At 41.5% G+C, this 27,177-nt stretch overlaps 17 protein-coding genes across 17 annotated transcripts; 7 read left to right on the top strand and 10 right to left on the bottom strand.

The window, feature by feature from the left end:
• Positions 1-146: 146 nt before the first annotated feature.
• RPC53 (DNA-directed RNA polymerase III subunit C53) lies at positions 147-1,532 on the bottom strand (the record flags this gene model as incomplete). The annotated part of the gene is made up of 1 exon (XM_022607110.1): positions 147-1,532. One exon carries the CDS (start codon positions 1,530-1,532, stop codon positions 147-149), a length of 1,386 nt encoding a protein of 461 aa, XP_022463739.1.
• A 309-nt stretch (positions 1,533-1,841) lies between these two features.
• SAS10 (rRNA-processing protein SAS10) lies at positions 1,842-3,605 on the top strand (the record flags this gene model as incomplete). The annotated part of the gene is made up of 1 exon (XM_022607109.1): positions 1,842-3,605. One exon carries the CDS (start codon positions 1,842-1,844, stop codon positions 3,603-3,605), a length of 1,764 nt encoding a protein of 587 aa, XP_022463738.1.
• Positions 3,606-3,724: 119 nt separating this feature from the next.
• Positions 3,725-6,313, bottom strand: MSH5 (MutS family protein MSH5; the record flags this gene model as incomplete). Its single annotated transcript, XM_022607108.1, has 1 exon — positions 3,725-6,313. One exon carries the CDS (start codon positions 6,311-6,313, stop codon positions 3,725-3,727), a length of 2,589 nt encoding a protein of 862 aa, XP_022463737.1.
• A 322-nt stretch (positions 6,314-6,635) lies between these two features.
• CLB3 (B-type cyclin CLB3) lies at positions 6,636-8,060 on the bottom strand (the record flags this gene model as incomplete). Its single annotated transcript, XM_022607106.1, has 1 exon — positions 6,636-8,060. The coding sequence occupies one exon, from the start codon at positions 8,058-8,060 to the stop codon at positions 6,636-6,638; it is 1,425 nt and encodes a 474-aa protein (XP_022463736.1).
• A 545-nt stretch (positions 8,061-8,605) lies between these two features.
• Positions 8,606-10,117, bottom strand: CMR1 (Cmr1p; the record flags this gene model as incomplete). Its single annotated transcript, XM_022607105.1, has 1 exon — positions 8,606-10,117. One exon carries the CDS (start codon positions 10,115-10,117, stop codon positions 8,606-8,608), a length of 1,512 nt encoding a protein of 503 aa, XP_022463735.1.
• A 204-nt stretch (positions 10,118-10,321) lies between these two features.
• DMO2 (Dmo2p) lies at positions 10,322-10,648 on the top strand (the record flags this gene model as incomplete). Its single annotated transcript, XM_022607104.1, has 1 exon — positions 10,322-10,648. The coding sequence occupies one exon, from the start codon at positions 10,322-10,324 to the stop codon at positions 10,646-10,648; it is 327 nt and encodes a 108-aa protein (XP_022463734.1).
• A 181-nt stretch (positions 10,649-10,829) lies between these two features.
• STE7 (mitogen-activated protein kinase kinase STE7) lies at positions 10,830-12,314 on the bottom strand (the record flags this gene model as incomplete). Its single annotated transcript, XM_022607103.1, has 1 exon — positions 10,830-12,314. The coding sequence occupies one exon, from the start codon at positions 12,312-12,314 to the stop codon at positions 10,830-10,832; it is 1,485 nt and encodes a 494-aa protein (XP_022463733.1).
• Positions 12,315-13,231: 917 nt separating this feature from the next.
• Positions 13,232-14,773, top strand: DHH1 (DExD/H-box ATP-dependent RNA helicase DHH1; the record flags this gene model as incomplete). The annotated part of the gene is made up of 1 exon (XM_022607102.1): positions 13,232-14,773. The coding sequence occupies one exon, from the start codon at positions 13,232-13,234 to the stop codon at positions 14,771-14,773; it is 1,542 nt and encodes a 513-aa protein (XP_022463732.1).
• Positions 14,774-15,143: 370 nt separating this feature from the next.
• Positions 15,144-15,392, top strand: MHF2 (Mhf2p; the record flags this gene model as incomplete). Its single annotated transcript, XM_022607101.1, has 1 exon — positions 15,144-15,392. The coding sequence occupies one exon, from the start codon at positions 15,144-15,146 to the stop codon at positions 15,390-15,392; it is 249 nt and encodes an 82-aa protein (XP_022463731.1).
• An 80-nt stretch (positions 15,393-15,472) lies between these two features.
• On the bottom strand, positions 15,473-16,816 carry ENT1 (epsin; the record flags this gene model as incomplete). The annotated part of the gene is made up of 1 exon (XM_022607100.1): positions 15,473-16,816. One exon carries the CDS (start codon positions 16,814-16,816, stop codon positions 15,473-15,475), a length of 1,344 nt encoding a protein of 447 aa, XP_022463730.1.
• Positions 16,817-17,164: 348 nt separating this feature from the next.
• On the top strand, positions 17,165-18,313 carry SFA1 (bifunctional alcohol dehydrogenase/S-(hydroxymethyl)glutathione dehydrogenase; the record flags this gene model as incomplete). The annotated part of the gene is made up of 1 exon (XM_022607099.1): positions 17,165-18,313. One exon carries the CDS (start codon positions 17,165-17,167, stop codon positions 18,311-18,313), a length of 1,149 nt encoding a protein of 382 aa, XP_022463729.1.
• Positions 18,314-18,613: 300 nt separating this feature from the next.
• On the bottom strand, positions 18,614-20,230 carry NRP1 (Nrp1p; the record flags this gene model as incomplete). The annotated part of the gene is made up of 1 exon (XM_022607098.1): positions 18,614-20,230. One exon carries the CDS (start codon positions 20,228-20,230, stop codon positions 18,614-18,616), a length of 1,617 nt encoding a protein of 538 aa, XP_022463728.1.
• Positions 20,231-20,477: 247 nt separating this feature from the next.
• FAP7 (nucleoside-triphosphatase) lies at positions 20,478-21,149 on the bottom strand (the record flags this gene model as incomplete). The annotated part of the gene is made up of 1 exon (XM_022607097.1): positions 20,478-21,149. The coding sequence occupies one exon, from the start codon at positions 21,147-21,149 to the stop codon at positions 20,478-20,480; it is 672 nt and encodes a 223-aa protein (XP_022463727.1).
• A 184-nt stretch (positions 21,150-21,333) lies between these two features.
• On the top strand, positions 21,334-21,909 carry CDC36 (CCR4-NOT core subunit CDC36; the record flags this gene model as incomplete). Its single annotated transcript, XM_022607095.1, has 1 exon — positions 21,334-21,909. The coding sequence occupies one exon, from the start codon at positions 21,334-21,336 to the stop codon at positions 21,907-21,909; it is 576 nt and encodes a 191-aa protein (XP_022463726.1).
• A 97-nt stretch (positions 21,910-22,006) lies between these two features.
• Positions 22,007-23,281, bottom strand: KNAG0C03750 (uncharacterized protein; the record flags this gene model as incomplete). Its single annotated transcript, XM_022607094.1, has 1 exon — positions 22,007-23,281. One exon carries the CDS (start codon positions 23,279-23,281, stop codon positions 22,007-22,009), a length of 1,275 nt encoding a protein of 424 aa, XP_022463725.1.
• Positions 23,282-23,555: 274 nt separating this feature from the next.
• Positions 23,556-25,739, bottom strand: CDC9 (DNA ligase (ATP) CDC9; the record flags this gene model as incomplete). The annotated part of the gene is made up of 1 exon (XM_022607093.1): positions 23,556-25,739. One exon carries the CDS (start codon positions 25,737-25,739, stop codon positions 23,556-23,558), a length of 2,184 nt encoding a protein of 727 aa, XP_022463724.1.
• A 590-nt stretch (positions 25,740-26,329) lies between these two features.
• On the top strand, positions 26,330-26,845 carry UGX2 (Ugx2p; the record flags this gene model as incomplete). The annotated part of the gene is made up of 1 exon (XM_022607092.1): positions 26,330-26,845. One exon carries the CDS (start codon positions 26,330-26,332, stop codon positions 26,843-26,845), a length of 516 nt encoding a protein of 171 aa, XP_022463723.1.
• Positions 26,846-27,177: the final 332 nt, after the last annotated feature.

The raw sequence follows: 27,177 nt of genomic DNA, 5'->3' as shown, positions 1-27,177 counted from the left end.
CAATGTTTATAAAAGTATTTGTGTGTAAGTAATGATGACTGATATACTTCGTTGTTTGTATATACATGTGAGCATTAAATTGTGAGTTGTCTAAAAGTCCGTATAGTATCACAGATGAAATGTGATGTAACACGTTAAAGTAGTGTTTAAATTTTAGGAGTGACCACTATTTTGCTCTCAATTTTACCCAAATGTTCAATCGATCCCTTCAACCCTGTGGCAGGCTCTTCTTCACTTCCTGTAATTTCTGGTGGTGCATTTAACGCCACCAAATCTTGGAGAAAAGAGGTTTCTGCTCCGCTGCTGACCTCCATTGGGATACCGCCTATCTCAACAGATATTTTCCCGGACTTGTGAACTCTCAGGGTTCCGATAGCGCCAACTAGTTCATTTTGAGGTATAGAAGCCTTTTTCTTCTTATGCTGATTGCGTTTGCTTTTGATCTTAGATTCTTCTGTGTTTTTTTCTGTCGAATGTTCTTCGGTTGGGATTTCTGGCACATCATCCTCTGCAGCAGCACCTGAACCTTCTTCGGTCTTTGGGGTAATATCTTGAAATGCAGGTAGCCGATGTGGCAGTTGAAATAGCATGAAACGGTTTGGTTTGTTGTCGATTTTGAGAACCTTATCACGTATCCTTTTGTAATCTATAGCGAGTCTGGACAATTCGGACCGGGTTTCTTCAACATCTATACCCCCAAATTCAGTATCCACGTTTAACTCACTCAATTTATGCTGTAATTCACTTTCTCTGTGCCTCAATTGATCATCCAAAGTTGGTTCCTCCTCGGACTTAATCGGCAACTCTGGTACCAACTTCGGCGTCTGTTCACGTGTGGTTGCAACACTCACCGACTCTTGGATATGTCTTTTCAGTGCGTCAACATCATCGTGTTTTACACGAAGTGGTCTCACCGGGAACAACTGTTCTATTCTTTTGGCGTGAAGCAAATCCTCTGTTTCCAGTTCGCCATCGTCATCCTCCCCTTCAATGTAGTTATCAAGATCTTGATTTGTCTCACCAACCTTGTACTCTCTCCCCATATTGAATTTGATGGAGTGCTTAGTATTTTTGTCCTCTTGATCACTTTCTGGCTCAGAGTCACTCTGATGTGCATGGTTCTCGATAGTTTCTAGACCCTTGTGTACAAGAGAAGTGTTCCCACCTTCCATTTTGACGAAACCTCGGCTCATCCCGCCACTGCCACCTCCACCCCCGCTGGATGTAAACCCGCTTCTAGCTCTATTCCCACTTTCACCAACAAAATTCCCGGCAGCTAGAGGACCACTAGATACTACGTGTGTGTTAGTCAGGTACTTGGGTACCCGCTTTTTCCTCTCCCCTGGTGGAGCAGGACCCTGTTTTTTCTTCAATTGTTCCCTGGCATCGGCAAGCTCTTTCTCAGTTTTTGCTCGGGCCGCGTTAGCCTCTCTCTCTTCCTTTGATTTACGTGCTACAGTTTTCGGTTTGAATTTGGGGGTTGACTTCTTGCTCGACGCAGCGTCCCTCAAAGATGGTAACCTCCCTGACATCAGCTATTCTACAAACAAAAATAGAAATGACACAACTAAATAGCTTTCCTAAAGAGATAGCAATGTTCTCTGCAAATATACGCTCTTATTTCAAGTGTAAATGCGTAGTTCTGGTCTTCTTTGATGTAATGATCTGTTACACATAGTTTCTAAATTGTGAAAATTTTTCACTTCAGTTCATTTTCAATATTTTTCTTTCAGTAGCTAAAGTCATCTCATCTCATCGCAACGCACTCTCTGCAGGGCACTTGATAGTCTGAAAGGAAAACTTCCATAGAGTGAGCGGCACATCTACGCTTGATATTAATAATGGCGAGACACGTCCAGGAAGATGAAGGGGGTAAATACGGATTAAGTGAGGCCGATGACTTTGCAGCAAAGAGGGAAAAGGTTTTGCTAGAGAATTCAAGTTTGGCTAGAAATGCTGCCTCCAGTGACGATGACGACTCGTTGGATGACTTGGATGAAGAGGAGGTAATGGAAATCTCAGAGGATGATGAAGAAGATGATGACGAGGAGGAGAAAGAAAGGGTTTACCGGAAAGTTTTTGGACGGAGCATGGAAAAAGAATCAGATGGACAGCAGCCAGCCGATCAAATGTTGGATAATGAAGCTGCCTGGGGTGATAACAAAAATGAATATTACGGGGCCGACGATCTGGATGATCAAGAAACCGCCAAGGAGATTGAGAAGGAAGCTTTGAGACAACAAAGAAAGCATTTACAGGATTTGAACATGGATGATTATTTGGACAATGAGATTGAGGAAGAATGGGTGAAAACAGCCAAGAACTTTGACGTGAATTTTGACGCAGAATTCAGAAGTTCCACCAAACAGCTCGGGAGCGCAGTGTCGCGCAAAGATGTTTTAAAGATGGACGAAGATTCTAAGAAAGAATATTTGGCAACTACGTTTCCTGAATTTTCACCTTTGTGTCAGGAATTCACCACTCTTAACGGCACGTTACAATCCATGAAGTCCTCAAAGCAGACTGAGCTAGTTAAACTAAAACATGTGGCGTTAGCTTCTTATTTGGGGGTTATATCATCTTACTTTGGTATTCTTTTGCATGAATTCAACAACAACGAAGATTTTACTACAATGAGAGACCACCCTATCATGGAAGCAATCTTAACGTCAAAAGAAGTTTGGAGGCAAGCCAGCGAATTATCAGATCACCTCGAATCAGAGAGTGGCAGTGCATCGGAACAAGAACAGGTATCAGAGGAGGAAGAAGTGGAAAGCGATCTAGGCGAGCTGGATCCAGAAACATTAAAGGACATTGCTGCAGACGTTGAATCTTCTGATAATCACTCGAATGAAAGCAGTGCATCAGAAGCTGAATTGGATGATTTCGAAGAGTATGTGACACAATCTCGTCTGGATAAAGGAAAGAAGGATGTCACTCACGAGGACGTCGACGATTACGTGGAGTCTGAAATGGCAGATGTTGATGCTCAAGAAAAGAAAGCGAGGAGACGGACGCTTAGGTTTTACACATCCAAGATTGACCAACAAGAAAACAAGAAATCCGATAAGTTTGCTGGGGATGATGATATACCATATAAAGAACGGTTCTTTGAAAGGCAACAAAGACTGTTGGAGGAAGCCAGAAAACGTGGTATGCATGATTCAAGTGGGGCAGATTTAGACGATAAAGATTATAATTCGGAAGATCAAGAGTTATCAAAATCGTTGAACAGCAAAAGCACGAACGACTATTATCAGCAAATTCAAAAGGGCAAAGAAAACAGGAAGCAAGCTCGCCAGGATGCACACAAACTGGCCGTTATTGCTTCTAGGGAGGGCAAACTGGCCGAGGTTGCTGAGAATGTTGGTGATGATGGTAAACGTGCCATTAATTATCAAATCTTGAAAAATAAAGGTCTTACGCCTAAGAGGAATAAGGACAACAGAAACTCTCGTGTTAAGAAGAGGAAGAAGTACGATAAGGCACAAAAGAAACTCAAGTCGGTACGGGCTGTTTATTCTGGTGGCCAATCTGGTGTGTACGAGGGTGAAAAGACTGGTATCAAGAAGAATTTGACCAGATCCGTCAAATTTAAAGAATAAGTAATCTGTTAAGATAAAATTTAAGCAAGATATTGTATAAATAATCAAAACTATTGGAAGTTCAGCGACCCGTCTCTTGCTTGCAAAACAATTTTCTTCTATACGAGGTTCTAAGAGTTTTAAGCAGTAGAATCTTGTAACATATTTTTTAATTTTTCTGCTAAGCTGTGTCCGGTGGTTGTGGACTCTAGATCAAGATCCCACGCCATGAACCTTTTAACGATCCGTTGGTTTCTCTCAAAATCATTGATTTCTTTTTGGGAGAGTGTGCCATATTCCGAAACAATGTCCTTACCCTCTGCTATCAGAGCTGTCAATTGCTGCCCTCTCTCGACAATAGACTTTTTAAGGCCGCAAATCTTTGCACAATAAACACCGAACGAATTATCACAAATCCCTTTCTTAATTGTGTAGAGAAATGTTAAGCCAAAATTTGGTTCCGTTTCTGAGCCGGGTGTGGTATTGTCCCAAAGAATTTCTGTTACGTAATGCTGAACTCCTGGAATGTGGGTTGTTAGCAGATCCGGTTTAAACAACTCATGAAAATGTGTGGTTGCTAACACCCTTGGGCAAGCTTTATCTGTCGATAAGTGTTTAATTATCGCTCCAAATAGGGCGGGTCCATCTATCACGTCAGTCCCTTTCCCATACTCGTCAATTAGTACCAAACTTCTTGGAGTTGCGAAAGCAAGACACTTTGACATTTGTCTTGAGTCCAGCTCAAAACTGCTTTGTAGCTTTGTTACTGTTTCCTCGGTCCTTATTCTTGTTAAAATTTTATCTACTATTCCTATCGTTGCGTTATCTGCAGGAACGTAACAGCCAATTTGGGCCAAATAACATAACAACGCTATTTGGGTTATGAAAACTGTTTTTCCTGAAGCATTAGCTCCACTCAGTATATTTACTCTGTTTTTGTCATGCTCAAACCAGTGTTCATCACTGTATTTTCCACCGTCCAAAGTTAAGTCATTGGGTATGTATATTGAAACGGTTGTTTCATAGAGAGGGTGCCTAGCCTTTTTTACACTAATAAAACTTTCATCCAAAACCATCTTTGGCTTTGTGTAATCATTTGTTTGAGAAACTTGAGCAAAAGACTGTAAAACGTCAAGTTCGGCAATTAGTTCATAAAATTCAATGGCAGAAGTCTTGACATTTAAAATTTCGACTTTTAATGAATATAGTATTTCGATTCTTAAGTCGGAAATCTTTGAACAAATATCCCCATATGCTTCATCCAATTTACTGGTCTCTTCTGTTTTGAAATATATATGTGTAGAGGTTCTAAAAACTTCCTCCCACATAATATCTTGGAATGTTACAAAATGTTCCTCAACTAATATATCCAAGGCTACCAAATAACCAAGTTCGGGAATATAGACGGCATTAACGATATCGTTTTCTTTTAACCGTCTTACTTCGTTGAGCTTGCCCAGCGGAACAACATCAGTTAGTGTATCTTCAGAATTGTTTGCAACCTCTACTAAAATTCCCTCTAGTTCGTTATAAATAGTACGGTACTTGTCCAATTTCTTATCAACACCATACGCAATAGTTGCTTGTTTTGTATCTTTTGTATTCTCAATGTCCATTATGCTGGAAACGTGTTGAGAGAGAGAATGTAGGGTCTTAACATATTTTAAAGCCTTGATTCTGGACAATATGTTATTATAATCTGTTACATCCAATGCGTGAACTGTTCTGAATAAACTACAACAAATTTCAAGGAATAGTTCCAAATTTAACCAGGTGCGGTACGTTTCCTTGCCATCACAAAATTGATTAAACACTGAAAACATATCCGGACACTTCTTAATCAAGTACTGAATTTCTTGAAACTGAGAACCATTTGCTTCATCCAATAAAATTTCAATGACTGCTTGTCTTGCTTTAATTTTGTTAATATCTGTTAATGGTGCGGTTAGCCATGACGTCAAAAGTTTTTTGCTGTGATTTGATGAGGTGTGGTTTAAAAGTTGAAAGATACTGAAGCAGCCCTCTTTGTTCACTTTTTCGCTGTAAAAATTATGTGATGACGGGAATATTTGTAATGAAGCAATAGTGTCTTCATCGATGAACATTATACCTTCTGTCTCCAAAGGTTTTAAAGAGCGTACCATATTTAACAAGCTTGTGGTAATAGTTTCATCTTCATTCATCGCGAGATCATCATTCACGCCCTCGGCATGCTGCTTTAGTATGTGTAAAATAGCACCAAAGGCAGCAGCACTGGCCTTAGCATTTGTTTTCGAATTTAGATATATTTCATCCAGTAAAACATTCTCGGTATGTACTTCAAAATTCAAATTCTTCAGCTCTTTTACTTTTCGGAAGATCTTGTTGCTTTGAACATCAACCTTGAAGTTCATATTTTCCTCTTTTTCTTTCACGAAATTATAACAAGCAGAATCCAATCTGCTAGATAATAAACATAAAGTTGGGTTTTCACCGAGGATTATACTACCAAGGATGGCATTGATTTCATCATAATATGATACTCCCAACGAACTAGCGACGGTCAAAGTGGATACAAAGTAGTCTTGAGGAGACACTCGGAAACCACGTGTTTGACAGTCGAAAACTGCAACACCTAGTTGTTTGTTATTCACTTCGAGACACAATATAATGTCATTAGTTGAATCAAAATCATAAATAACTGAACCACGAGTATCCTCATTTATAGTAAATTCCTGCTCCGTTTCCATCTTTATTTGTATGTGTTTGTGTAAGTGACTGGCGGATGGTGGTTGGTGTGCATACTCTAAACATGATTAGCCGCCTTTACTGTAAAGGGATTTTCAGATCGTTTAAAATAAATCGAAAAAAATAACGATACGCTTCAGGCGAAGGAGAAACTGAGTATAAAAATTGAATGCATTATCGAAGTAGTTATATATAGAAGAAGAATGGGAATGAAGAGTGTTGATATGTGTATTAGAACGTTGCAGCAAAGTGGCATTGACCCTTTTTTTAACGTGTTTATTATATAGGGCCTGCATGTATTGTTTTCTTAATGGAGAGAAAAAATTACCTTGTTCTGTCCCCCTCATTCACGAGTGTGTCCTTTTTCGTAATCTTTCTTTCTGTTGCTTCAATCCATCTGGCGACTATCTGGGAGCAGTTTCCGTAGCGCCTATGCGAGTACTTCTCATAAATCACCCTATGATGGGCGGTAGCGTCTTTACAGTTATCCAGGATTATTGATGCCAACGGCAATATCTGCTGCTGAGTGTAGCCAGAATAATACGTGTGTTTCTGAGACCACGTGGTGTAGCCGAGGATTACTTTACTGAGAAAGTATGCACTAGCTGCCAGCCAACTTGGCACAGCAGATACCAATCTTGAGTCCATAATTGTAGATTCAAGAAGGTACTTAGCCAACGTTCTTACGTCGTATTCGTAGTCGTCTGCTTTGCTTATTCTGCGCAGGAACGACATCGGCCCAGGGAAACCTATTTCGAAACCGAGACTGTCTATAATATACGTTTCCGCCGCTATGATATCTTCCTTTGTGTAAGTACCGTTTAACATGTACACAATTTCTTTCAAAGTTGGACAGTTGATCTCTTCGTATTTGGCTGCGATGAATAAAGCTGCCGCACCTACAACCTGGAATCTATCCAAAAGTACGGATTTCTTTGATAGGAGACGATCTATTAGATTTACCGTCAGATATAGAGTCTCGGGGAGTAATTGGAACCGGTTATGGACTTCTACTAGCCAATCAAGAAGAATCCTTCTGTATGACCACTTTAAATGTCTTTGGTAATGCATGTAATTTGGATTTGGCCTGAACTTTAACTCTAGCTTCCTAAGATATGCAAATATGTCGTTGCTGAGTTCAGCCACCATTACTATATCGTATGTGTCTTCGTCCATTGGATCGGGCGTCGATCTATCATACTTTTTGTAACTTTCATCCAAGGTAGCCTGTATGCTGGCATCAATCTTTGGCTCCAAGGGTTCCTTCAAATAGTTATTGTTGTCATCCTCCTCGATCGGGGAATATTCGTTTACGTCATTTTTGTAAGAATCGTTATCTTCGAAATCATCCTCTACCGATACAGTATCCGAGGGGAAATGATGCTTTTCCCGGACGACAGACGCGTTGATAATGCTACTGCTTGTGGAAAGTGAAGGTGATGAAGTCAGTGTCTCTATAATAGTGCTCTGATGGTTATTTGTACCGGGATTGCTGTACGTGGTGCCGTTATTCAATGCAGAGGCGTTGCCTGTCTGGGGCTTGTTATTCAAATTTGTACTTTGCTTGTTTTCAATCTGTGAAGTGACATCACTCAAAACAGATCTGTGCTTTGGAATATGAATACCATCGTTTGTGCCGGATAATAAAGACACTGTTGATTTGGAGTTATTGCTGTACTCTTGAGGAGCTGTATTTTCTTTATCGATTCTTTCGTACCTACCTTGCTGAGATCCAATTATTGAATTCATTGTGTGCAGTTCAACTTAAAATCGCTCTCAAGTAAAATGCTTTTCAAAGTATTGTTGATGTGGAAAGCCGTCAGGTTTTGTAGATGTTGAGAGACAATGTCGAATCACTTTCTCGAATTATCCTTAGCAAGACCTCCTCTAACAATGAATAGCAAAAATAAAGCTCAAGATCTCTGATACTCTTTTCTTGGACAACTAAACTACCTTGATTCAAAAAAGGGAAGAGCCGCACTATTGCCCGAGGTAATTATGAGAGCTGTCTTTGATACTCTTCTCCAATTGCTGTTTATTTGGTTTCATATATTTATTGTAAACAAATCACAAAATCTTTTTGAAACCGCAAAAAACAACAACAACAACAAAACAGCGATTTTTTTTTTATTTACAATTTTGAGTGGATATTTGATCTCAATGAAAACAAAGCAACAGGTGATGTTGAGTGTATGGTCGTACTGGATGACTGGCTGTGGAACCTAGGTGTGCTACTCCAATGTCAAGAGTGATTTTTTATGAACGTAATATAACGAAGTATTTACAACATGTGTTCAGCTTGCCACTTCTTGCTTGACTCTGCACGATTGGTCGCTGAAAAGGAACACTTTACCGCTGGAGTTCCCGCCAGCAAGCCACAATTTCGAAGGGTGCCAATTGATTACTGCAGGGACAGTCGGCGTGTTCATATGCGCCAACTGCGTCCCGTCACTCGTGTAAATGTCGATGGCTCTGCTCATGTTGGCGATCGCGAAGATGTTTTTGTTTGGTTTGAATCTTGCCTTCAAGATACTTGTCCATCGTCCCGTTTGACAGTTGTGCTTCAAAGTTAACTTCGGGTGCAACTCCTCGGTCAGACTTTTGTCACTGACGTCGAACAGTCGGATGGTGTCATCGTAACCGTTGCAAACCAGCGTGTCATCGCTTGGGGAGTATGACACTGCTGAGACGCTGAGACGTGAGTCGTATGTCGCAATGACTTCATGACTTGGAAAATCTTCATACTGTGACCATTCGGGCTTGTCAACAAGTTTCCTAATGTCCCATATTCTCATTGTCCTGTCCAAGGAACCTGTTGCAATTTGGAACGGTTGCTTTGGGTTTATGCACATCGATCCAATTTTCTTGTCGGCTAACCGTCTAAACTTTACACTAGCCGTATTTTTTGCTTCTCTGAGATCGATAGTGGTAAACTCCCCGCTGAGAGTGACCAAAAATAATACATTGGGGTCCTCATAACTGAACTGACAATCGCTCACGCCAAGAGCATCATCGTATTCATTCTTCAATTGAAGGATTTCTTCGCTCTCTAGTTGGTTTAAGTCCACTGACCGAACAAAACCATCATAACTCGTTGCCAACAACTTCCCAGTTTCAGTTGGGAAGCAATCAATTCTCCCGATATTTTTTCGAAATAGCTGGAATCTCGTGACATCGTCCGTCTGTTCCACTTCGTCCTGCTCCAAGTCTGCTTTCCAGATACCCAGATTACCAGAAATGTCCCCAGCGACCACTATATTAGTGTCCTTATCTGGATGACAATACAAAGACGATACTCTCTCGTAGATAACTTTGCTGCTGACCATTTTCATAGAATCAAACTCGTCTATATCAGCACCTTTAACAGTGGATTGCGACTGTAGCTCCTTCAACTCGTTGAAAAAATCCCCACTGGATAATTTCAAGCTGTCCAGCCTTGCCAAGCGATCCTCATCTTTTACCAAGTCGGATAGCTTGATGTCACCTATAATGCTGATATCTTCAAATGGCTTTTTCTCGTCTTTGAACGGCCTCTCCAAATCAATTGCATTAGGGTCCACTTTTTCAGCAACTTGGCCTTGTAGACGACGCGATCTCCTCGTTGGCACGCTAGGTTCTTTCTCAATCTTGCGTTTGGGGACACTTTTCTTTTTTGGTGCAGCTTTGGGTTTGTGTAACTTATTTTCTGCCTTGGGCAAGTCAATTATACTATTTAGCTTCAATTTTTTCAGCAAATCATTATTTCTTTTGATATTCTCTAGACGTTTCTTTTGGAAGCTAGTCAGCTTACTTTCGTCTGTACTCATTTCTTGGTCTGCTTAGTGTCGTTATGAATGGTCAGACACGAAAAAAAAACATTACGCCATGAGTCTTATTTTGAAAGAAAATAAAAATGAAAATAAAAAAGATGGCGATGTGCAAGACTACATTTGCTAACTTTCAAAGTAGTACCTTCCCAAGCTTACCTTTGTTTTGCTTGCTGAATCGAAAGGAGTTAAGTAGCATTGATTATGAACAGTGACAACAGTAATATAATGAAGGTCTTCCAGCCTCCAACGGAGTCCGAAAACTTTGAAAGTTGTCTTGGTTGCGACATTTTTAACTCAATTTTCCTGATAGGAAGCGGCAGCTATTTATTGACTGGCCGTCCCACCAAAAGAGGCATCAAAGAGTCACTTAGCGATTATGCTTTAAAGCACCCAAAATGGTGGAGAGCAACTATTCGAAGTGTCGGTGGCTTACTGTTTGGATTTGGTCTTTATAGAGGAATCGAAACTTATTCGACATGGGCCAACGGTGGTTATTCTGAGGCTGGCGGTAAGAAACTTGATAACTAACAGGGACGTCTTCGTGGCCGCTATATATATGTTGAATACGTTGCTGAAGTGGTCTGGTCGTGTAAATAAAATGCAAAATAGGTCCGTGTTACCACGACAAACGCGGTACCCTTCCCCCATCTCCCTACGTTACGTATGACGGTAAGTTATTAAATGTCCCTGTTTATATATTAGATTATCTCTACCTCCGTGTTCTCCTCACTGCATTTGCCGATTTTTCCATTTGCCTTTTTTCTAGTAATGCCCTTTTAGTGATTTCGCGTCGTATCTCCTTATCCTCCTTTGATTTTGCTTTGATCTTCTTGCACCAGTGTCTGAATTCCCTTTGAATGATGGGGGAATCCCTATTATATTTTGTGATGAAATCGTGTTCGAGGAGCTCTGCTATCGAAGATCTGTATTTTGCATCCTTGACACAGCACCGAGAGACGAAGTTAACCAGATCTGGCGGAAAGTCAAACTCTTCGATTGGTAAACTTGGTGCCTTTTCGTTGACGATTCGTTGCAGGAGATCCAAGATTCCGTCAGGAGTGTCATCGTGGCCACCAAGTGAAAATTCTCCAGTGACCAGCTCGATGATCATTAGTCCAAGAGACCATACGTCCCCCTTGGTGGAGTACACGTTCCCCTGTATTCTCTCCGGCGACATGTACGTTGAAGTTCCTACAAAAGTGTCTGCGATGGAATTTATCATTTTCTTGGAAACGCCAAAATCGCAAATTTTGACATACCCTTTGCTGTTCAACAGCACATTCGAGGGTTTAATGTCTCTGTGGATAATTTTGTAGTTTTCGTAGAGGTATGCGAGTCCACTAAGCACGCCAAAGGAAATCTTGGACAATACCAGAGGGTTATTGAACCAAGTGAGTTGTTTGTGTTCCACTCCTTCTTGGAGCCCATTCTCCATTTTTCTTGATTGGAAACTCTTGTAAACGGATAAGATTTTGTCAAACGAACTACAATCCATGTACTCCATTAGTATGATAATTTCGTCGTTTATTGTGTGGTTTATCATCGCGCCATAAAAATTAACTATATTCGGGTGCGGCTTTATAGTTTTCATGATGGACAGCTCACTCAGCAGCTGATTTTTGATGACTTCGTTGTTCTTCTCAATCACAATACTTTTCTTCGAGAGTACTTTTGTCGTTGGGACATGTAGCACCTTCAAAACGGTCCCTGAATTCCCTGCACCTATCTTGCCCAACTGGACCAAATCTTGCAGCTGATAGGGACAATCCTGGTTAAACAGTGTCTCTCTCTCCGAGGCGCTTACACGAATACAATTATCACGAGTTGTCTTCGAATTGTTGCTGTTCAATTTACCACTTGGGGAAGCAACACTACTATTGGGTTCAGGTACTGTTATGTTCAAAGTGAGTTTCTTTTTAAAGTTTCTATTAAAGCGAGAAAATTGTCCGATGCCCGCCTCATCCACTGGTGACGGTATAAGTGCAGCACTCGTGTTCACAGAAGATGTACCAGATACAGACGAGGGGATCGACTTTCTATTTTCTTTCAAGCTGCCCCTATTATGGAGCGATGGTAGTTTACTGGATGCCGCATCATCGTTGACCTCAATTGAGTTGCTATTCCGAAGCGTTAAATGTTTCAGATTCTTCCGCTGCAGGGATTTTGCTGGAAATGGAGAAGCGTACAATTCCATTACCACCTTGAATAGCTATATTAAACGGGATGCCGGTGTCAGAATTTTGAAGGTTGGACCGGACCGCAACCGCAAGAGAATTGAAACTACATGGGATCATCAAACCACTCTGCATCTCTCTGAAGATATATAGTAAAGAGGAGCAAAGAAAACGTGACAAATTTTTATTGCGAATTTCGTTCTTTTTCGGGAAATTTAAGAAAAAAAAACAAAACGATTTTCAATATCTTCCCCGTTTTAGAACTTGTGGGTGTGTGGGTGAGGGCCCGTTTGTATCTGGTGCGCTGTCGACATAGTTAATACACCCAGAAGTATGGTCCGAACTATATGTCGGTGGCACCCAAGGACTGGGTACTAGAGCAGGGCTCCTTTGCCGCCAAAGACACACAGTGTGTGAACAGCCGCACATCTTTTGTGGTCATCACTCTATACGGTTTGCAGTTGTGGGAAACAAAAACAAAAATGGGAAAAAAAACCGACGGAAAAAAAATATAAAAAGCGTTGATAAAAAAGAAAAGGACAAACGAGTGATACTGAGTTAAAACCACTTTCCCTACAAGCTACGAAAGCATAAAAGACACCCTTTTTTCTTTCTGGAATCTAGAAAGGACGAATAGACACATTTTTTTACTGAAGAGATCCTGTTTCTTTATTAGTTATTTGTGTGAGCCTAATATTGTCTTTTTTTTTGTATTATAATCTGCCATAATTTGGGTTATAGTCAAGAAAGATAGTTTACTCATACGTTTCCTCTTCTTTATTTCTCTTTTTTACTTTCACTCCTTTCATTCCCAATCGTGTTGACTTGTGGATTGTTTACTGAGTTCACCTTACTTTTCTGATTCTATCCTTTTTATTCCCTTGTTGTACTAATCCTTTTGGTAGTACCATCTGATTTTCACATCTAGCCAAAACGCATGCCGAGTACAATGGAAAACCAAGATTGGAAATCGCAGTTGAACATTCCTAAAAAGGACAGCAGACCTCAGACAGACGATGTGTTGAAGACAAAGGGAAACACTTTTGAAGATTTCTATCTGAAGAGAGAGCTGCTAATGGGTATTTTTGAAGCCGGGTTTGAAAAACCGTCTCCTATTCAAGAGGAGGCCATTCCAGTGGCAATCACAGGTAGAGATATCTTGGCCAGAGCGAAAAATGGTACTGGTAAGACGGCAGCTTTTGTGATTCCCACTTTGGAGAAGGTGAAACCTAAGCTGAATAAGATTCAGGCCTTAATCATGGTCCCCACTAGGGAGTTGGCTTTGCAAACTTCTCAAGTGGTTAGATCGCTAGGAAAGCACTGTGGTGTCTCGTGTATGGTTACCACAGGTGGTACCAATTTGAGAGATGATATTTTGAGACTAAATGACACCATACACATTCTTGTTGGTACTCCTGGTAGAGTACTAGATCTTGCCTCTCGGAAGATTGCCGATCTGTCTGAATGTGGCCTTTTTGTCATGGACGAAGCCGACAAAATGCTGTCGCGCGACTTCAAAACCATTATTGAACAAATACTAGCCTTCCTACCCAAGAATCACCAATCCCTACTATTTTCCGCCACATTCCCTCTAACTGTGAAAGAATTCATGGAAAAACACTTAAATAAACCATACGAGATTAACCTGATGGAAGAGTTGACTTTGAAAGGTATTACACAGTATTACGCATTTGTTGAGGAGAGACAGAAATTACACTGTTTAAATACACTATTCTCCAAACTACAAATTAATCAAGCCATCATTTTCTGTAACTCCACCAATAGAGTTGAACTGCTTGCCAAGAAGATTACAGATCTTGGTTACTCCTGTTACTATTCTCACGCGAGAATGAAGCAGCAAGAAAGAAATAGGGTATTCCACGAGTTCCGTCAAGGTAAGGTCAGAACATTGGTATGCTCTGACTTGTTGACTCGTGGTATTGATATCCAAGCTGTCAATGTTGTTATAAACTTCGATTTCCCAAAGACTGCAGAAACGTACTTGCATAGAATTGGTAGATCTGGGAGATTTGGCCATCTAGGTTTGGCCATCAACTTGATCAATTGGAATGACCGTTTCAACCTGTACAAGATCGAGCAAGAACTGGGTACCGAAATTGCTGCCATCCCTTCGACCATAGACAAGTCATTATATGTTGCTGATGACGCCACCAATGTACCTGTGCCATTCCCAATAGAACAACAGAACCTTGCACACCAGAATGGTCAGAACTCCCAACAACAAACAGCAACCAGTATGGCCAACATCCAAATACCTCCACAGCAGAACCATCCACAATTTGCAGCGCAATTCAACGTTCCACCTCAACAACAACAACTACAACAGCAACAACTACTACAGCACCAACAATTACAACAACAACAACAACTGCAGCAACAGCAACCTAATGTTTACCAAGGACTGCCACCTTCAACTCATCAGATGGGTTATCCACCAATGCAACAACCTCAGTTCTAATGAAAATATCCATGAATTTTTTTTTTGCATTTACCACACACACATTCCGTTTCCCATCACCACGAAATCATAATCACAACGTATAAAGAAAAGAAAATCGCAATCAATCTATATTTTTGGGATCCTTTGATTTCTTCTTCAACCACAAAACCTACAACTTTTTTTTTATTCTTTTTTTTTTTCTTTTTCTTTTTTTTTTTCGTAATTGCGAATCCGATTTCAATGTCAGTTTTATCTTGGAACTACAAAGCGTTACTTCAGTATATTGTTATTAGTATTATTATATACATCTATACATCTAGAAGCAATAGCGGCTTTTATTCCGCATACGCAGAGTTTTGTATTCAACAAGCCCATATTATAGGAACTTATGTCCGCTCCAGGAAGTATACAGATATCCAGAGAAACTCTATCTAGAATCTTAACTCAGTCATTCAAAAACAAGTCCACAACCATAGACGACCAAGCATTGACATCCGTCCAAAAGTATGTGGAGACTTATGTACAGGAGATAATACTCAGGTCCTTAGAGAATAAAGACTTAGGTGTTAACCCTGCTGAACTTACAGAAAGGGACATAGAAAGAATTCTTGGCCTGCTTCTGCTCGATATGCCATGAAATTTCTCACTTGCATGTCGCTGTATACTGCAATTTCATTTTACCTATCTTGTTCCGTATCTCGTAACTAGCTACATATTTTACAGATCAACTAATGTCCCGTTATTGTTGTTATTGTTATTGGTACCGCTCGAATTGGCTTGGTTACCAAATCCAAACCCGGTCTGCGTAGGCACGATGTTGGTGCTTGGTAGCCCAGTGTACTGCCCGTTCAAAAACGGATTAGGCTTGTCATCGTTGTTAACTTGTCTGTAGCCTGTACCTTGCGAGTTTATGAACGTACCAGTCTGCGTGTGTTGTGCCGGGATTCTTTGTTCCCCCGTATTACCAAACGTGTCAATACCTGTACCTGACGCCAGTAGGTTGTTCAGCGCACTATATTTGTCTGATATGGCTTGATTGCCCGATCTTGTCTGGGTCAACGGCTTTGTCTGTGTAGCGGGGGTTTCAATTGCAGCAGGGCGTGCCGCAGTCGTACTCGCAGGTGCACTTGGTTGTGTTGCATTATTTAACGCAAACGGATTATTTGATCCTGTGGGTAGAGTTTGCTGCTGTATTCCATATAATGGTTGTTGCTGTTGTTGTTGCTGAGCTAGCATATTCTGTTGCTGCTGCGCCCAGTACTGCTGTTCTAGAGCCGCCTGTTGTTGTTGCTGTTGCGCCAATAATGCTTGCTGCTGTTGAAACTGTAGATATTCTTCCGGTGTGATCGGATTACCAAACACATCGTAATACATCGGTTGTTGTTGTTGCTGTTGTTGTTGCTGTTGGGCAAGACGCGCTTGTTCCTGTAGCCTTCTAAGATCTTCCTCCTCTCTACTGAGCTGCAGTGCCGCTTGGCGGTCTGCTTCACTACTTGCGCCATTCCGTCTGCGCCTCTCTTCCTCCTCCGCTGTCCTCTTGGATTCTTCGATTGCTCGTTGTAGATCTTCGTCACTGCGGTTATTCCTCTCCCTGGACCCACCGCTACGCCTCTTGGGCCCGCCACGACGTCTTATGTTCATAGCCCGTTCCTCCTTCAACCTCTCCTCATCCATCAAAAGCGATGTCAATTCTTTAGCTTTCACTCTAATAATCTTACCTTCGTCCTCTCCCCCAGCATCCTCGTGGGAAAACTCTCTCAAAGTCTTTATAATGTACAGATTCTCCTGGCACCAAATGACACAGTTTTCGGACCCAAACCGGACAAGGTAATCTAAAACTGTAAGCGCTTTGGCAACATGTCTCCAGTACTTCCCCTTGTCATTGATACGCTTGTCGAGCATATCCAGAATCTCGAAAAACTCGACAGAATTATAAGATTTGTCCGCCAAATCGTCCAAAAGCTCCCTACTCGGGTTCGTCGAATTGTTAGCAGTGGCATCACGCACCAACACCTCCGTATCGGAGTACCCTTTCACGATATTCTTCGCAGAGCGCAGCATCCCCCTTCTAATTTATCACAAATAAAAGTTCACTAAACACACCAACAAAAGAAAAAAACTAGCACCAACTATACTAACGCCCTAAACCACACTCTCCACGACACCAAATGGTTCAAATCTGACGTCCCTATCGCTCCTTTTGAGACTTCGAAATCGAAATCTCAAAATTTTTGAGCGAAAAAAAAGAAAAAATTGAAGAAACTTCAACAGATCCGGGTAACGATAATTTTTCACTTTTTTGACGTAAAATTAAGGCAAAAATACGTATTTGCAAGCGATGAGGAGGGGTGTCAGCAGTGTTGGGAAAGGGTGGAATCTGCACGAACAAGGGGGAGAAAACAAGGAACAATGGCTAACACTGAGGGACAGACGATTACATGCACTGCTGCTGTGGCGTACGCCGCTGGGAAACCGTTGACGGTGGAGCAGATTACCGTGGAGGCACCGACGGGCGCACGAGGTGCGTATCAAGATCACCAACACTGCTATTTGCCACACGGATGCGTACACTCTGTCTGGTTTGGATCCGAGGTAAGGTGCGTTTCCTTGTGTTTTGGGGCACGAGGGGCCGGGGTTGTTGAGTCTGTGGGTCCCGATGTGACCAGCGTGAAAGTCGGGGACCACGTCATTGCTCTGTACACTGCTGAGTGTAAGGAGTGTAAGATGTGTAAATCTGGTAAGACTAACCTTTGTAGCGCTGTGAGGGCTACGCAGGGGAAGGGTGTCATGCCCGACGGGACTTCGCGGTTTCGTAACTCTAAGGGCGAACCTTTGTTGCATTTCATGGGGTGTTCTACGTTCGCTGAATACACTGTGGTTGCGGATGTCTCTGTTGTGGCCATTGATCGTGATGCTCCGCTAGAGAAAGTGTGTCTTTTGGGGTGCGGTGTCACCACTGGGTACGGTGCTGCTCTGAAGACTGCCAACGTCCAAAAGGGCGACACTGTCGCTGTCTTTGGTGCTGGTACCATTGGACTGTCAGTGGTGCAAGGTGCCAAAGCGAGAGAAGCGTCAAAGATTATCGTTGTTGATATCAATGACACAAAGAAGAAATTCGCATTCGATTTCGGTGCCACTGACTTCGTCAACCCAAAGACAGATTTGAAGGACGGTCAAACCATTGTGGAGAAGCTGGTGGAAATGACCGATGGTGGTCTGGACTTTACCTTCGATGGGACCGGTAACGTCCAGGTCATGAGAGATGCATTAGAGGCTTGCCATAAAGGTTGGGGGCAATCCATTATCATCGGTGTTGCCGCAGCAGGGAAGGAAATCTCCACAAGACCATTCCAACTTGTCACCGGTAGAGTGTGGAAGGGTTCCGCGTTTGGTGGCGTCAAGGGTAGATCCGAGATGGGCAGTTTGATTGAAGATTACAACAAGGGCAATCTCAAGATCGATGAGTTCATTACAAATAAGAGACCTTTTAAGGAAATCAACGAAGGTTTTGAAGACCTTCATCATGGTGATTGTCTAAGAACTGTTCTTAACTATTAGGAGTATTTTGGGACTCTGCACCCCACAGAATGGACGTTTTGCTTCTCTTCTTTCTCCATTAGTTTGATTGATTTTCGGTTTATAAAATACAGGTGTTTGTAGAATGCGTATACAATACAGAGATTGATTGTCATTAATACAGTTCGCTTCAACATATATTGAAATGCTTAATTCGTGGATATCGATAAGGTTCAGATGCAGTTTGGATAAAAATTATTCTCCAAGGCGGAAAACCAATAGAGCGGCACAAAAAAAGGTCTAGTGTATTAACGATTGGAACGGGCCCATGCGAGACATATTTTAATCTTTAATAGAGTTGTTACCTCCGTTACTGATGCGATTGGTCAAGTAATGATTTGTCAGTTCAGAGAACTTCCCATTTCTAGTTGGGTCATAGCTTTTACTGTTAGCATTAAAGTTCAAACTGTTTAAAAAGATGCCGTTTGTATTAGCTTCCTGACCGTAATTACTATGACTTCTCAAGTTATGTGGATGAGAAGTCTTTGGACCGCTGCAACGCAAACATATAATGTTTTTGGCAAAGTTATGGTATGCACACGCGGCACATTTCCAATCACCGGCACGAAATGGTATGGTAGTCATCACATTCCCGTTCCCATTGTTATTGCTATTATTTGTTTGTTGATGAATAGAGCCACTGTTCAGTCTCGTGATGTTATTTTTTTGTGCTGTGCTGTTGAGCCCGAAGGAGGAAGCGTTTTGTTGAAAGTTATTATTGCCACCATTATAATGCCCGTTAGTATTTGCTGTTGATTCGACATTAAAACCGGTCGAATTCTGCACGGCCGATGGTACAGGGAAGGAACACCTGAAGCAAGCAGTCCTTCTTTGAAAATTTGAAAACCCGCATGATGGGCAGTTCCAATCACCAGGTCTAGGCTTGTTTTTACTTTGTGGGAATGCAGATAGGATTTCTTCACTCGAATGCAAAATCCTTGCGGAGGAGGGGTGAATTTCCACTACGTGCTCGACAATCCTTGGTTGTTTTGTATTTGCAACGTTAGATAGTATTGACCGCCCACTGAGCTTCAAAGCATTAAAAGCTTCCTCAAACGTTTGGAAAGTTGCAAAGCCCGATACACTGTCTTGCTCCTCAACGTAATAACTGTTGTTCAGATTCCAGTTGTTATTGATGTTCGACGTATCCTCCACTATATTCTTGAAGGTCCAGAAACTTACAGGTCTAGATCCGAATTGGCCAAACCACGTTTCCAATTCACCTTGTGTGGTATCTGGCGGTAGGTTGTTCAGGTACAAAACAGTAGATTGTTCTTCAGTAAAAGTTTCGTAATCCAATTTGGAATTGTAAGGTTGCGTCAGGACGGTATTTGTATCGTCGTCAGATGAACATTTTTTATGCAGTTGTAAAAGGATATCTGACGTAATGCCTACTTCTTTCCTCGTATATCCGTTGGCGTTGACACTTTCATTTAGCCGCTGTTCGACACCGAGCACCTGATGGACCATTGGTAAATTCTTACATTTCCTGTTGTATCCTTTGACCGATTGTAACGCGTCTGGGTGGTTGGTACACCACCTGTCAAACTCCTTCCATAAGTCGAGCACGATGGGGTACTTCAAAATCGTAGGTAGTTCCACTTGTTCATCGTTAGCCTCTCGTGGTAATACAACTCGCAGTTCCCATGTCGAAAACATGGAGCACAGTACAAATTCTTCTCCGTTAATAACAGAGTTGATTTCCTTTTCAAAGAGCAGTACTGTGTCTTGTAAGTTGGAACCCTCCACTGCCAATTGCCTTATTTCATTGCCATTAATCTTCCGTTTTTCCAAACTATCCGCATCGATGATCTGATAATCCAGTCTTTTCAATTTGGTTTGATCTTTTAATGAGTCGCGCGGTTGCTCGCTCTGTAACTCTATAAGCACGTAGAACATGTTCTGTCCAACGTGGAGCAATGCAATGCTTAATTGACCAGATAGTCTCAACCTTTTCCTCTATCTCTTACTCGAAATCACTACAAACAATTTCTAATAGTGAAAATTTTCAAAGTACATTAACAAAATATGCGATGAGCATCCAAACATCATTGAGGTAAGGGAGTATGTTTGTTTTATATTATATTACAGTAGAAGATGCATTATAATATATATATAACAGAGACCACTGTAATATACAAGGAAGTTACTTTGATCCCTCGCTTTCACTGTCACTTTCGCTTTCACTTGAGGCATCACTGCCTTGCTCTTCAAAGTCCCCTTCTTCAGACTCATCGTTTCTTTCTTTCTTGGCCTGATGCGCACTTAGCTCATTCGTGACCCCCTCCGGATGTTGTTCCTTCCACATTGTGGTCCATGTAACGACACGGTCAACATTCGCTGCCATTTGTTCGGTATCGTCACTCTGTAATTCAACAACTATTTGTTCTTCGTATGAATCCAATGCGTCTTGTAATACAACACCCATTATTTCAGCGTCCATATTTTCATCTATTTTGGAACTATGGTACTCTCTCTTGTTCAGTCTATCAAATAAAACAGAGCTGTCGCATCGAAGTACGGCTACTAAGTCAATCAGTCTCTCTGGGAAAACATCGTTCACATGCCAATCTATAATATTTCCACCAGAATGAAGCAATGGTTCCAATTCATCTAACAGTTTGTCCTCGTCAACAATGTGAGATTTACGAGCCTCATCGTACCCATCGTAACATTTGTTCTTAGCAGCAAAATCCGAAATGTTATAATATGTGTAGTCAGGCAAATTGCGCAGTAGCAATTCACAAGTTGTAGACTTCCCTGTCCCAGGTGTCCCTGTCACTAAAATATTTGGATTTAACCGTCTTGATTCGCCCATTTTTGTTCTGCCCTCGTTAATATTGTTGTCTATCTGCGTCTGATACTCTATTTTCTACCATAATTCAGTACTACAATATTTCAATTTTCAACTTTTTAATGTGAAATAAACTGAATTATATATCCACTGAGGTAAACTAAAAGGCTGAGCAAAGAGATCAGTACCGCAATACACCCACCACCCGATGGATAAATTTGGACTAAAAGCACTGGTACCCCTTGTGAGGCAGGGAGATCCTGAGGTTGCCTCGAAATACGACCATTCTATGGCACTGGGGGCAGATTTATCGTCCATGCTGCATTCTCTCGGTATTCCGCGAGACTCTAAGAGACAGGCAGTTCTGGCTACCTTCCAATCGCCCTGGGCTGAGACATCCAGAAGTGAGGTTGAACCCACTTTTTACATACCGGCATCGTTTCTGGGTATTGACGAAGTATTGCAATCGGAAAGCACGCCGCCCTGTTTCGACTCTGTACAACGGGATCAACAGCGCGTCGCATTGTTTCAGGACGAGACCCTTTTCTATCTCTTCTACAAGCATCCAGGTACAGTAATTCAAGAACTCACTTACTTGGAACTGAGGAAAAGGAATTGGAGGTATCATAAAACGTTAAAAGCCTGGTTGACAAAAGACCCGACGATGGAGCCTGTGGTGTCGCCGGATGGTTTGAGTGAGAGAGGCTCCTATGTTTTTTTTGATCCTCAAAGATGGGAGAAATGCCAAAGGGACTTTTTGCTGTTCTATAATGCCATTATGTAAAACAACTCATAAAAGAATATCTTCAGTGTATCGTTAGAACATTAGAAATTTAATTTAACTACATGACTATGTACATGATTGGAGAAGATAACGAGGATCAAATCTTTATCGGGTGGTATCTTTTGCCTCTGAAACCTGCTATATACATGTTGAATTGGTATACCTCTTGGGGGTTTATGTCGTTCAGTTCCCATTTAACGCTACCAAATACATTTTTTATTGGTTTCATCAAGACATCTATCTCATTGCGGTAGCACTTATCTATCAGAGTGACATCGTTCGTTATGTCACCCTCGTTAAATCCAGTATGGAATATTGCACATTTGGTCTCCAAAAGATTTGGAATGGTTTCGTCCAACCACAGCTTTCGGGTATCGGGGTATGCAAAGCCTGGATGGAAGATAAAAAATACGTCTTTGTAAGGATTGTATGGGAACAGATCCCCAGACTTGTGAAGTTCGTGAAAGTATTGTGGATGGTATATCAGGGACAGCGTATCATCCACTTTTTTGATCAATGGTGTTGAAGTATTCTTTGGCTCCTTCAATTGGCATTCAGGTCCAATGAAATGGATCTCAAAAATTCGCTCCGAAAATAAATACTGTAATTGTTTCCAGACATGTCCTGGTAGTTGACTCTCAGCACGGGTTCCCACTATGAATATCCTCATTGGAGAGTTATTACTCAAGGAAGTTTTTCCTAATTTTGGATACAAAGTGTACCTCAATGCAGCAATCGACTTTAGACCCTCTAGTGTAACGGGTCCACGAGGTTGTAGTTTATAGGGTGAAAATTCGTGGAGAACAGAGGCTATGGTAATTGGATAGCTTAACATTTTCGTCACTGTGGCCAAATGGAATTCTGTGTCCATTGAATAGAACTGCCTGGTATATAGGAACAAATCCCAATTTTGGAGATTGACGGCGCGATCCCGTCCCTGTTCTGCTGGAAAGTCAAACTCTGGAAACGATCGGCCGCTTCGCAAGTCGTGTTCGTATATGTTGACCTTTTTTAACTTCTCATATGTTTTATTTTTGTGATAGTCTGTGTCATCCTCCCATGCCTTCCTTGAGTGATGTGTGGGGATTCCTGAAATAGGACAGGTATAATTGATATTCTTTCCAGTTACTGGACATCGTGCCAGAGTTTTGATTCGTGCTGCTCTATCACGTAAATCAGCACATGGCGACTCTTCCCAAGGATGGAATCGGTTTGATATTTGAGGTGTGTCCGGAGAGTCTCGCGGTTCTAAACCAAATGCGTTTCGAACATATCCCATTATGGTTCTGTGGAATGTGTACCGTACTATCTCCGTATGGAAGCTTTCATACGGTGCATGTTTCCCGAGAGTAAGTACTCTTGAAAGAAGCATCCCAAAATAAATACGAATGCTCTTCTTTCCACTCACGGAGAAAAAAAGGGAAATGTCTAGTGCTACAATCCAATGCTATAGTCTAATGTTTGATATAATACACAGAACCTATATTAGTATAAATGGTCTGATAATTGAAATAGAAAGGCCTTAAATTATAGTGTTTTGGGCTCCTTCTTCTCTCTTCAAGATTTCAAGCATGAATTGAAATCTCAAATTTCTGAAAACAAAAAATAAAATAGAGGACCGGTCTGCACTCTTCGGAGTAGCCTAATTATTGTTGCAAATTTGCCTGATTCTCGTACATTTCCACAATTTGTTCCGAAGACGTTGCATCTTCAACGCCCTTATCTTCTCTTAATCTCAGGAAACGAGGAAATCTCAATGAGACGCCCTTATCATAAGTAGAACTACCAGCTTTGTAAACTGGAGATAACGACAAGTCGGCGGTTAAAACTTCAAACAATAATGTTGGCTCAAACCAGACATCTGGCTCGGCACTGGGATCGAAAACATACGTTGCCTTAGGCAAATCGATGACCGTACTCTTCAATCTTTCGTGTAATTGTTGAAGCACTTCGTCTGAAAATCCAGTCCCAATTTTACACGCAGTTTCAAATTCGCCAGTATCCTGGTTGTAACATCCAAGTAAGAACCCACCGTAGTTACCGGTACGTTTACCGCGACCAAAATATGCCCCCAATACGCAAAGATCTAAAGAGTCTCCAACACCAGCGAGATAATCTTTCTTCAATTTCAACCAGTTACGGGACCGTTTGCTTGGTTCGTAGTGGGATTCCTCTCCTTCCAACATCTTGACCATCAATCCCTCACAAGAGTTTTTCACTGATTGATCCAAAAAGCTCTGCAGCTCCTCTAAATTTGTGGTTGTCATCTCGGTTGCAAACTGAAACTCACCGGTTACCTCTTTTGTGATGCTGTGAAGGATATCGCGTCTTTCCTGTAACGACTTATTTATCAGTTTTTCATCGTTATGTAGCAGGATATCAAATGCAAAGAGACAGACACGAACTTTAATCTCGTTGATATCAACGTCTTTCCTCTTTCTTGTGCTCAGCACTTGAAACGGTAAGATCTTATTTTGTTCCTTATCCCAGGCGACTGCTTCACAATCCAGAATCAAAGACTTCGTATGTGACAGATCCGTCACAAAGTCACGTATGTGGATTTCAGGGTACCGCTCAGTCATATTCTCACCGTTACGCGAGTATATCCTCATAGTTCCATCCTCCAAAAGATGTACTTGAGCTCTTTCACCGTCATATTTGTATTCACAGGTAAATTTCTGGTCTTGGAACCTGTCAAAAATCTCACTGATAGATTTAGTTGGTTTTGCCAACATCGGTTTCAAAGGAATGGCAGGTCTTAGACTACAATGTTGGTCCAGGTTCATGATACCGTGCTTAAGGCATGAATCGATGACGACTTCGTAATTCGGTACCTGACAGAATGCATCTCTGATTTTTTGCTCAGCATTTTCAACAGTCTCCATATCTATATCTTTATCGGATTCACCATATTCATAAACTAACAATGCTTTCGAGAGTGAAATCAAAACAGTTTTCTCTGCAAGCCCGATCCTTAATTTTGATTCCAACGATCTTATGAGAAACTTTGCTTCGACACCTTGACATGAAGTAAGCATCCTCTTAATAAGTTTTATCTTTTTGGTTTGAGAGTCTTTCCCCTGACTTGAGGCGATGCTCTTTAGATTTTGGAACACCTCTCCAACGGTCAACGGTTTCGGTTTGAACATAGTGGGTTGAACTTTTCTCGCCTCCAATGCAATCTGGCCCAAGTCTCCAATCTCGTGATATTTTGTTTTTATCTGCTGTAAAGACCGTCCACACGATTCCGCGATTGTCTTGATCAGCAAGTTTTCACCCAACCCAAGCTCTAACCCTGGCATATAATCTGGACCTAGCTTGTTAATGAATAGGTACGTCATTGGGATCAAATTCCGCGGGTCTAGTTTCATAACAGAGATCAGGAAACTAGAGCACAATTTGATGATTGCTAGTCTTGAAGAGATCCCTTCGATTTCTTGGAACAGATTACACAGATCCGCGTAGGGGACAGTAGAGTAAAACTCTTTCGTGTCGTTGTTTTCGTCCTGTATTTTGATCTTCTTGCTGACTACTGGGGTTGGTGATGGGGAAGTCAGGGGCGAGTTTCTCTTCGCAGAGACTTCTGAGGAGGAGATAACTGGATCCGTATCCACATCCATATTCTCGTGTTTCTCCTCTGCGGTCTTTGTGGCAGGAATTTGCGGCGACTCGTCCTTCTCCATTTTCTTTGGTGTTGTCGATGCTGGAGTATTTGTATCGCTCTTCTTCACGGATGTGAAGAAGTTATTCAAGGTCATCTGCCTCTTCATTTTGGGATGTATTGTAGTCAGTCTATTAGTTAAAAGGGGTTTGCACACACTCTTCCACATAAAACCCAATCGACTTTGTAGAAAAAGAGACAGTCAACAGTTAGTCCTGTTGGTGTTATATGCCTAGATTTGTCAACAGGGAACCAGTTGTCTGACAATCAAGGGCCAATGTGGAACCGAAAACCGATCACCAACTTAACAAAACACGTAAAGTGCTTTCCCAAAATCGAAAAAAAAATAAAAATGTACACCTTCGCAACGCGATGCATGCGGCTGTATCATATTCGAAGATTGTACTTTGGTCTGAGGACTGTGTTTGTAGGGAAGGGGACAAACTGCCGAAGATGGGGGGAATTCGTTGAACAACGTCAATAAACCACATATATTTGGATCTGAGTCACTGTCGGATGCATCCTCGTAGACCCGTTGTTCCCGGATAGCCATCGCCGATCCTTATCATATGCGCTATAGTTAGAACGGATAATGGAGAGGGGATGAAAATAAAAATAAAAAGGGAAATGGAAAGGTTAAAAAGACATTAGTTGTGCCTGAGTCATAAAACCTTGGTGAAACAGGTCGAAAGATAATCCTAACCCGTTAACTTGAAAGTTTGGTTCGAGATACACATACACACATTTACACTTCGAAAAATGGATCAGGCAACAAGCAGAAGTTACTTATCGGAAACCATGCTGGGGAGCGAAACCCCGATAGTATATTCTTCATTACAAGAGTGCAGTCACTGTGACGGTGGTGGTAACATACGTCGTGGGAGCTTTAATGGGGATGGTATCAACGATAGACAGTACATGGGCACGCCTCCGTGTCACTACTGCTTCTGTATAAGCACATCGCAATCTCAAGGGTTTTCTTGGAACCAGGATTTGTTTGCATCACAGTACCAGCAAAGTTTCAAAGTGGAATACGACGGTCATGAGGATTCAATAGATAAGTTGATAGATATGAGTTCTAACAAGTTCACACAGAGTCACCTGTATTGGGGGAGACGTTCAAGACGCACGTCAGATAACTGTGTAAGTCTGGTAGCAGACTCTAGAAATGGTGTTCATCACAAGACTACGTGGGAAACGATTGATTTGGAGAATGAACCGGATACTCCGGAAAACATTCACTTAAAGTGGCTAATAAATCAAACGTCTTCGTAACCGGTGTGGTTGCTATATTTTATATTAGGGTTAATATTTTGATATTCATGGGGAGGATAGGGCTGTAACTTGATACTTTTTTTAACTATGTAAAAAAACACGTAAAAATAACAATCTCAGGCTGTTGTAAGTATCTGTAGCCCTCTTACGACTGTCTTTGGGTTTTAAAGTACTGTATAAGCTGGTTAGATCAAGCTCCGATTCGAGACAGATGCTACGAAACCGCGGTTACAAACAGGCTTTGCCCCTCAGTTATAGCCACTGTCTGTTCAATGGTTTTTGGCAATTGGAGAGTTACCCAAATATACCATTGAATCAATGACTCTTCGGGG

Source organism: Huiozyma naganishii, chromosome 3 (genome assembly GCF_000348985.1).
Source record: "Huiozyma naganishii CBS 8797 chromosome 3, complete genome".
Classification (NCBI taxonomy): domain Eukaryota; kingdom Fungi; phylum Ascomycota; class Saccharomycetes; order Saccharomycetales; family Saccharomycetaceae; genus Huiozyma; species Huiozyma naganishii.
This window is presented reverse-complemented; position numbering and strand designations above follow the sequence as displayed.